We start from the raw sequence: 10,742 nt of genomic DNA on the forward strand, positions 1-10,742 counted from the left end.
GCAGCATGGTACGAATGTAAATAAATGGATTTTTAAATTTCTAATAAGTCTCAGATGCACCATCCTAGATATATGTGATTATATGTCAAAATTAACATAATAGTGTGTTAATTTCAGTCAACATAAATGATGATTTGGGTACGAATGTAAAGGTACATAGCAGCATGGTACGAATGTAAATAATTGGATTTTTTTATTTTTAATAAGTCTCAGATGCACCATCCTAGATATATGTGATTATATGTCAAAATTGACATAATAGTGTGTTATTTTCAGTCATATTATATAATTTAATAAAAGCATTTATGGAAGGCCGGGATGTTGAAGATCTGCAGGGATCCTCAGAGCACGGCCCAAATGGTTTTACAGTATTTGTTATTTAAAAGAGCCTATGTTTCCCCGTCATTTGACACTTTATAAACATAATTTACTTGATTGTATTTACGGTAGGGCTTTATTTATATATATACAACTGTTTTTTTGACTGCAGACGACGGAGTTATTGAGATCAACAACTTCACGGGAGACTTGAGCGTCACTTCAGCGTTTGAGAATGTTAAGAACATGACGTCAGACGAGACGCTTACGTTGACGTTTAATATTGTGGTACTCATTAATTAACATTAACTATCTTCAGATTTAATCGTTTATGTGTGTTTAGTATTCGATTTTTTTATCATCATCATCATCATTAACAACAACAACAACATCAACAACAATAGCAACAACATCATCATTATAAACATCATTTTCATCATTATCATGACCATAATGATCATCATGAGCAATCACTGCAGTAAACCAGTACTTGATGTAGCAGTAGCAATAAAGCTGAATATTTTGATGTAATTTGTTAACTTGGGCGTTTCAGGCAACGGAAGCGTCCGCGCGGAAGAAGAACGTCAGCGTCCCTTTCAAGTTACGTGTTTACATGAATTTCCCACATTGCTGCCGACTTTCCCATCGACAACAGCCCCAGTGAAGGAAAATGACGACAACGATAATTCGTTGATTTTGGTTATTGAAATTACCGTAACAAATTATTGTACAACATGGCAAGGATATCATTTACGCGGCAACGCACACTATATTTAACACGATATATCGCCCTTGTGTAGGTAGCCCAAAAGGCGATATATCGTGTTAAATATATCGTGCGTCGCTGCGACTGTCGCACAAAATATCGTGCGTCGCCGCGACTGTCGCGAAAAATATCGTGTATCGCTTCGTGTGTCTAGTGTCGCCCTTGATGAAAGAAGGGCGAGATTATAGATGGCAATATCCGGATTCCGTAATCATTACATGGTTGGTTATGAAGCAAGGGATTTGATCCAGCTATGTTATTTCCCGTCGAATCTCTGCGCGGAGGTTGATCCAGCTATGCTGGTTCCCGTCAAATCTCTGCGCGGAGGTTGCTACGCTTTGAGTAATAAATATTCTGAGGTTTGCTCTTGGAGAACGAGGCTTAGCATGTGCGTTAAGTGTCGTCCCATAGTAGCTAGGCTAGTCAGTTTTTGTTAACATGAAGAATCTTCTTCAAGAAAATCCAGTTTGGGCGGTATGTGACGTCCGTGATAAGCTTGTGCGCAGTGCACAGGCTAAAACGGGACGACACTTTATGCAGATGCAACAAATCCCGTTTTTCTCAGAGCGAATCTTACATAAGTTGCTTATAGATTCATGTTCATGTAAGACAAGTATAGATCTGGAAACTTACTTAAAATTGATCGCGCGTACACTTCGAATGCTGTTAACTTTCGTTCAGTATACAACTTTATAATCTACCCAAAGGCTTATCAGTTAGGAACAATTATTCAATGGCGCTGCATATACAAGATTCAATAGCAGTATTTTGCGGCAAATATTCCGTATTGGAATTCTAGATAAGAATTAATTAATGGTGTTTAAACAATCGCGTTTCATTGAGCAAAAATAAATATTTCGAACATAGTTTGCTACCTGCATTTGTACCTTCGCATACTGCATACATTTAAATTTTGGACTATAATAATATTGCACTGTGTTCATTGGTATAAAATGTCAAAGAGTATACACTGTTGTTTCTATGAACGTTTCGTTTTGATTGTGGTGGCTACATGCTGTATTAAATGCGTCACAGGTAATGTTGTTACTGGTTATAAAACGTTATGATCTTGTGAAAGGGGATTTAATGCATATGAGAAGGGTGTCGTCTCTGGTAAGCCTGTGTATTATGCACATGCTTATCAGAGACGCCACTTAAAGCCTATACTGGCTTTTCGCTAAGTTCCTATAAACGGACTTCCTTTAAACTAAATATACCAAAATGCGGAAAGTGTCGTCCCTTATAAGCTTGTGTGGGTTGCACATGCTAATATAGGACGACATTTTCGCACATGCGTTAAGGCCTGTTTTCATAGAGCACGGCTCATATATTGACATTAACCATAATCTTCGTAAGATGTAACACACGTATAATAATGACGATAACAAACGTATCCCGGTATGTTTTAATACAAATGCCTCCATGTTTGAGATATGCACATGTTTGTTTGATGCGTAATTACGCATTTTCACACATTTTTATTGATGTTTGTTTATCAAAGTTGTTCATTTTGAACTGCATACGATTAAAAAAATAATTGTTTGACAACATTATAAAAGCAAAACGCGTATTAAAAAATACACCTAATAATTGTTATTCTTAATGAAACGCTTTTTAAGCACGATACGTGATATCGCACAACTGCCGGTACATAACATTTTTGTTAATTCGCATAGAAATTTGTGTTCTCCAAATTCGTTTTTTGCATAGATAAAAATATCGAAATTTACTGCCCAAACCGTTTGAAACTTTTCTATGAAACTCGCTGTTGAAACTCACTCTTAATTTTAACGCACGTCATCAATTGATCTAGCATTCAGATAAAAGCTGATTAGTAAGATATTTTTTTAAATCATATATGCATAATTAGTGCAGTAGTGCATTTAATAATAAGTCTTATCTTTCTTTTTTCAGGACAAACTAGGAATAATGACGTCGTGCATGACGTAACTGTCAAGGAAACAGAACCCGTAGGTGCGTATTCATAGTGCTCGGAACAAGTTTTTAGTATCTGATTAAGCTCCGCTCTGGTAAAACATGGCTTAATGCGTGTGCGTTTATTGTCGGCCCAGATTAGCCTGTGCAGTTTGAAGGCTTATCAAGGACGAAACTTTCTTCTTTTATGGAAATTTCGTTAAAGGGATTATTTTCTTAACGATAATCTAGTCAAGGCGGAAAGTATCGTGCCTGATTATTCTATGCGTACTCCACAGGAAAATCCAAGAAGACCCTTTACGAACATGCATTAAGCCCCGTTTTCCCAAAGCGCTTCATTTTCTTAGTAGATCTAGATTAGACAATGTTTATTTCATCATTTTAAATACCGGTAGATTAACACTTTAATGGATGTGTTAAGGCTAAAGAAGTAGAAGCGACTTGTTTTGAGTTTCTACAATAGTAGAGGCAGATTTTGTCGACTAAATGTCATATAAAAAATCGCCGAATCAATGTTGGGCCATTGTAGTGAATTTTCAGATTCAGATTGTTTTAGTGTTCTCATCCTTCACATATACGTGTGTGTGGTGTACAGTTTTATCGAGTGCATTGGGATTCGCACATGGTCCTAAGAAGACTTCCATACTTGATAAAATGTCTGATTCATTTTTATGGGTTGATGCAGGTCACGTGATAGCCAATCTCACCTTAAGCGGAAATTGCAACGTGACGTCATACACACCCAGTCGTTCAGATCGCTATTTCAGCATGATTGAAAGCGTGCTTACACTTAAAGAAGAGTTGGATTTAGACGCTGGCCTCCAAATTCAGGTATAACGCGTACCTCAGTACGATGACGTCCCGTTTTTAAGTATCGTCTTTATGATATTAATTGATGACGTCACATTTTTGACGTAACGTCCGATTGATATGACTTTGCTCGGGGCACAATCTGTTTTCTGAGCAATATTCAATAGATAGACATCGGAACGACATTGAAATGACCAGAGCTTAATTCGATTAATCAGCTGTAAATATAAACGTCCTTCGTGATTCGATTGTTTTCTTCTGCTTTTAAGTTAAGATTAAATTAAATATGTGTATACTACATTTTGGTAGTTCTTGTTCATAGTTCTTAAGTTATGCGCGAAAAACTAGAGCTGTCATTTTGAAGAAAACCGAATGCACTTGAGCCGCGCTTAAAAGAGGGCATAATGCACGTGCGTAAAGTGTCGTCCCATTTTAGTATTTGCAGTCCCAACAGGCTATTAGGGACGACACTTTCCACTTGTATGGAATTTTTATTTAAATTATATTTATGTTTATATTAAGTTAATATACTTAACGTGCAGTTCAGGATTCAGGAGTAAAGTGTCGTCCCATATTGGCCTCTGCGGCTTCAAGCACATGCATTAAACCCCGTTTTCGTTCAGCGCGGATCATCTACTTACGCGTTATAACCAAATTAATAAAATTATTTGTATACCATAAAATTATTTGTATACCATCGTTTTTTTCCAGCTGGGAACTACGAATATCGCAATTAAAATCACGTGCGACCAAAGCAGCCACGTAAGTTAGTACCGGTTGGGTAAAAGAGCGTCGTTTCATAACGTGAAACTTCGGAACTATTTATAATTTGTCTACATAATTTGTCTACATTATATTTATTAATTTAACGGAAGGGGACGTGCATGTTGTTTGTATAGAGGTTCACGACCAGTGCAATCAATGATAAACAAAACAACAAACTTAAAATTGTTTGGAAGCACATATTTCTACGCTGGCAAACAAGGGAGCTTAATGCTGTATGTTTATGACAATTTACAGGCGCGATTGTCTCTCTTAGAAATTCAAGGGAGTGCATGATTATATGCAAGCGCAGCTGTTTCACTTTGTCGCTAAACATTATTGAACACTTAATTGTAATTTATACATTAACAACAGGTGTTTGAACCTTTAAACGTGTTAAACGATGCTTTTTAAGGTTTTAAATTGCTATTTATACGCAACTTTATGAAATACGCGCTTAAATTTTGAAAGACAAAGTGGCAGTCATATAATTAAAAAAAAAACACCTGATGAGGTTTTGTTACCACGACGGGCATACATATTTTTCAATCTTAATTTCGCAAACTTGTGTAATGCGTACATTTAAAAATATCATGACTCATATTGGTGTACGGAAGAAACACCCTCCGGAAGGAACACCCTTCCCTAAAAACAGCATAGCGGAAGAAACCCCCTTTCACATTTTGCATACGCGGAAGAAACACCCTCGCTAGTTTTGCATATGCGGAATAAACCCCCTTCCAAAGCGGATCAAACATCCTTCCATAATGAAATCAGAGACAAACGCACAATGCCCGCAGTAAGCCATTATGTACTATGCAATTAAAAGAAAGTAATTATGAGTGTTTAACAATTTCAAGACAAATTCACACGAGCCGCAGTTTATCGAATGAATATTAAAGAAACCGTTCATGACACAACTTCTATTTATTAATTTTGAGTGTTTAAGGAGAGTATGCACGATTTTGTCAAATATTTATGAAATTATATAAAATGTGTAAACAACGATATCTATTACTACGACACACGAACACTAACTCCGATCCTAATAAAAAGACGAATGCTTCGGTTATTGTACAAAAATGTGCACTAAATATCTTCGTCACAATCGGCTCGGGCGCTAACTTGTCTTTGCTGCATTTTATGAAATTTGACTTCAATGTATAATTTTTCGTGACTATTTTGTCTTATTGTGGCATATTTTTATCAATATAGTACAATTTTACACATACAAAAATCGTATAATCTCACTTAAACTAGTGTAAGACAAATTCACACGAGCATCTCATCATTAACATCTTGTAAACAAACTGTCGGTACACTTCTTTAATCAGTACAATGCAGTTTGGCAATATATTTTCGCACCTTCATTTAATTATGTATATTCAATGTCCTTTAATGTACTGGCCATTGTTGATAATGATGAGAAGTTGTGTCATGATCGGCGCCTTTCATTCATTTTTCGAAAAAGTGCGGCTCGTGTGAATTTAGACAGAAGAGGAAGACCAGGACTATTCACTAGAATGCGATATTGTCTTTGTGCCAACAGTACAGCAATGGAGAGGAGACCATCCGCGAGTTCCTGTAGGCCATCGGTTATAGCATTTGACTATAATTGTGTGTTTTTAGGGAAGAGTGTTGTTCATTCCTTGTTGTTCACGCATTTTAATGCATCTGCATTAGGTCTTTTATGTATCATATGCCTGTTTTCTCGTTAATAAATGCGTGTCTTTTTCATCAACAATTTGTTTATTTCTTTTTTAATATATGCTTGTTTGATCTTTGTTAATAAATGTAAATATATATTATTATATTTATGTATATTTTATCCTTCAATAATAATTATCCCCCTCCCCCGATCATAAATTATTCGCTTTATTGCCATCTTGATTAATTTTAACTACCAAGTATCTTTCAAAAGGGTCAATTATCACGATAACGATGTTTGAGATTCACAGCTTGAATATTTAATGTGTAACATTAACAACTTGTGAACAAACGGCCGGTACACTTCTTTAATCAGATTTTCGCACCTTCATTAAATTATGGATTTTGATAACAATTAGGGAGGGGGTTTATTCCGCCTGTTTGAAAACTTGAAGGTTTTTTTTCCGCTATGGAAGGGTGTTTCTTCTGTATATGCAAAATGTAAAAGGGGGTTTCTTCTCTATGCCGTTTTTAGGGAGGGGTGTTTCTTCCGAAGGGGGTTCATTCTGGTAATCCTCATATTATCACCACCTTTTTCAAACAAGACTTTTGAATACAAATAAGCCTGTGTAGTCCGCACATGCTGAGCTAGGATAACACTTTCCGTTGGTTTTGTATTTTTTGTTTAAATAAAGTCTCTGCTTAGCGAAAATCCATTTCGGCGGAAAGTTTTGTTCATGATAAGTCCGTGCGGACTGCACAGGCTAATCTGGGACAAAAATTTACGCTCCAGTATTAAGCCTAGTGTTCCCAAATCCTTTCTCAAAATATTAAATTTCACGTAGATACAAATATTTCCTTTTCTCCTTTTCCAGACGCTACATGTATTAGTTGAACCAATCAACGAGTTTCCGCCGTACTTTTTCGCTCGTCCATATAACATAACCATCACCGAGGTAAAATGTAGCATTTAGTTAAACTTAAAACCTATTTATTTTAGTAAGATTGTATCGCACACCATGCTTATTGGATCGCTCTCGAGTCTGTTTCCTGTGCGACCAGTACTTGATGGCTTCTGGGGAGGCCTAAAGAACGCTCTCACAGTAGGGATTGAATCCGTGATCTCCCTGTTTCTAGGAGGTCGCTATACCCACTAAGCCACGGTCTATGTATTTATTTAACAGGTAAATTATATCAAAGATTGATTGAACGGAATGTCATTTCGGTTATAGAGAAAACTGAGAGACATAAACTGATTATGTAATAATAGTATTACATTATTTTTCGTAAGGCATTATTTTTCGTAAGGCATTATTGTTCGTAAGGCATTATTTTTCCGCGCTCTGTGAAAAAGGGGTTTAATGCATGTGCGTAAAGTGTCGTTCCAGATTAGCATGTGCAGTCCGCACAGGCTAATCAGGAAAGACTCTTTCCGCCTAAAGTAGATTTTTGCTAAGAAGAGACTTTCATAATATCAAAATATCATAAAAGCGGTAGATGATTAGCCTGTGCTTTTCTGGGACGACAGTTTACGCACATGCATTAAATCCTCTTGTTCTTATCAGGGACGACAGTTTACGCACATGCATTAAATCCCCTTATCTGGGACGACAGTTAACGCACATGCATTAAATCCCCTTGTGCTTATCTGGGACGACAGTTTACGCACATGCATTAAATCCTCTTTCAAAGAGCGAGGTTCGAATGATTTTACAGAACAATTATACATTTACTTAAAATTTGCAATATGGTCATAAAAAAAAAACTTGTGTAAAATTAAACTTATGTCCACGATTTGGCTGATAAATACTGTAATACGAATAATACGGATTTTACAGTAATTAATGTGATTTTTATCCCATATTTTCTACGCCAGAATAACCAAATTGGCGTCTCTGTGTTTGAAGTAAAGTCCAAGATGAGAGATCTTGACATTCCCGCGGATGTCATAGAAGAATTTCGACTGGACCAGTATCTTATTTCGCAGGTGTGGTACAATTGTACGCGATTGTGTCTTGTGCGTGAGTGATTGCGTATATGCGTTTGGATGTTAGATTTTGGGATATGGATGTGTACTTTTTAATCATTACTAACCGTTCAAAAACAATTAATGGCATCGTTTTATTTGCACATGTAAAAGCGTCTCTGAATTTGGTTGCGCTTCCGTGTTTACGTTCGTGTGTTAGTGTTTATGGTTTAGTGTTTTGTGCATTTATAAATGGTCGCGAGTTTGTTTGAATGTGATTGGGTGTATGTGAAAATGATTGCATATCCGTGTATATGAACGTGTGTCATTGTTTATCTTTGCGTATTTAGCGTTAAAGACGGTTTTATGTGATTGCGTGTATGTTTAAATGATTGCGTGTTAGTGTCTTTGATTGCTTGTTAATTGCGAAGGTTGACGACGAAATTTATATCATAACAATATGCTGAATTTGCAGTACGATGGACGGCGATATTTTGCGATCAACAGCTCGACGGGCGTGATTGAGAGCCGTAATACGATTGACTACGACACAATGGGTAGAACCAAGTTCTTGATGCTGAAAATCGTCGCCGTGGTATGTATCTCATCGTTAGTAAACGCATACACATTCACACTTGCATGCATTGTTCTTTATTTTTATGAAAATGTGCATGCTTAATTTAGATCTAAGTTTATTCTGATTATGAGAGATAAAGCAAGATATAGGATACATATAGATCTAGAAGATAAAGGAAACATCTCGTCCTAGAAAATCTCAATACCTCTAGAATATATATATATTCATTAGTGTATTCAGTCCTGTCAGTTTTTAAAAATCCGTTTGATGTTGTTAAATAAGCCTTTGTTGGACACAGCGAACATTTTTCGGTCATAAACGCGACATCAGAAAGAGTAACACACACTGTGGACATTTTTAAGCTGAATGGGTCAAGTTCCTCCCACCCCCCCGGGTACTACTTCCCCGTACCCTGGGCACTTTGAAGTATACTTCACCGTACACGAATTTTCAAATGATACTTTTGGGTACCTCTCTATACTTACAGGTACCCCATCTTTCATAACCTAATAAAAAATGATAAGATATAACATTTACTGTAGATTTATATTAGGTGAGGAGATTTCATTCGGGTAGAATTCGACACTAATCTATTTAGAGCTATATATAAAATGATCAATCTACTAACGTTATTTATAGTGTGTATATCGTTATGCCACCTATTTTCGGGATGTACTTTCGATTTCACATCGTAAAATTGTATTACTGAATAAACTAAAAATATGAAAATATGAAAACTTTTTTTCAAGTAATGTAGTAATTCAGTTGGGATATTTTAATCAACTTAAACTAAAAAATCTATATTTTAGAAAGTTTTTTCGTCAATCTCTGGCGCGCGGCCGACTCGGGTAGGTTGAAATATATCGGGGTACTCAAAAGCACTATTTGAGTATTGGGTTACGGTGAAGTATACTTCAAAGTACCCGGGGTACGGGGAAGCAGCACCCGTGGGGAACTTGACCCGTTCAGCCGTTTTTAAAATTGAGTAGACTAAATGAAAACAACAATTCGTTTTAAAAACTAAGAGTAAACGTCGCTCAGGATTTGCAAATATAATATTTCAGTCGAACGATTGTCTGTATTTTGAAGGACATTTATAGATTGTTTGTATTTTACAGGACGTTGACGGTCAAAAAGAATCCACAACGTTGAATATCACCATTATGGATGTGGACGACCTCCCATCGCGTTTCTTGCGAAAACCGTGTGATGACGTCACCACAACATGTGACGTCACCATTTACACAGCAGAGATGGATCGTCATTTTCAGGTACCCGGTTGAGTAGACTGGAAAAAAAACATGTATACTATTTAAATACTTAACAATTTTTTTCACGTGCGTTAGACGAAATGACTTGAGCAAGAACGATTTACTTATAATATTAACTACAAGTTTAATGTATACACAATAGGTTTGTGTGATGGTTGTCAGTGTAACTTGTTTGAAGTAAATGTTATGTGCCCATGATGTTGTCCACATATTCGGATATTTCTGTTAAATGCTTATCTAATTGCAATTATCTATATAAAACCAAATTTTTATAAATACACTTAATTATTGCATAGATCTTTGATTGAAATATTCTGCATCCAGGATTTAGACCTCGTCATTGGTAGTTAATTAACATCGATTATCTATTTAAAAAATAGCAAGATTATCATGTTATAATTATGTTAAATGTTCGGAAGTGTATTTCTGCTGAATATTGTAGGGCTCGCTGGATGTCCGACCCGTTCACGTGCCTGCACGAGACGGTGACGTAGGTCTTAATTATGACGTCACATATACCATAGAACCAGGTCACGCGACATTCCCTTGTTTTCTTTCTTTATTCCAAACCACGCGCGCCTTCTTCTTAATAATATTTTTATTTTATTTGATACAACAAACGTGAGTATAATTGGTGGAAAGTCACAATAATGTCAAAAATATTAGGTTTGAAAAATGAAATAAAATAAC

The 10,742-nt window shown here is 36.2% G+C and overlaps 1 protein-coding gene across 2 annotated transcripts in view; it reads left to right on the forward strand.

Annotated features, from left to right (window-relative positions):
* Window positions 1-1,976: 1,976 nt before the first annotated feature.
* Window positions 1,977-10,742, forward strand: part of LOC127869131 (cadherin-20-like) — a 10,156-nt gene continuing 1,390 nt past the window's right edge. The window contains exons 1-9 of one of the 2 annotated variants that reach the window (XM_052411462.1): window positions 1,977-2,119; window positions 2,999-3,058; window positions 3,705-3,850; window positions 4,541-4,591; window positions 7,114-7,194; window positions 8,115-8,225; window positions 8,680-8,799; window positions 9,900-10,052; window positions 10,495-10,582. In XM_052411462.1, coding sequence (XP_052267422.1) covers window positions 2,038-2,119; window positions 2,999-3,058; window positions 3,705-3,850; window positions 4,541-4,591; window positions 7,114-7,194; window positions 8,115-8,225; window positions 8,680-8,799; window positions 9,900-10,052; window positions 10,495-10,582 — 892 coding nt within the window. In that variant the 5' untranslated portion in view covers window positions 1,977-2,037. The remainder of the gene's footprint in view (window positions 2,120-2,998; window positions 3,059-3,704; window positions 3,851-4,540; window positions 4,592-7,113; window positions 7,195-8,114; window positions 8,226-8,679; window positions 8,800-9,899; window positions 10,053-10,494; window positions 10,583-10,742) is intronic. The other variant, XM_052411463.1, reaches the window with a different exon arrangement.

Source organism: Dreissena polymorpha, chromosome 2 (genome assembly GCF_020536995.1).
Source record: "Dreissena polymorpha isolate Duluth1 chromosome 2, UMN_Dpol_1.0, whole genome shotgun sequence".
Lineage (NCBI taxonomy): Eukaryota > Metazoa > Mollusca > Bivalvia > Myida > Dreissenidae > Dreissena > Dreissena polymorpha.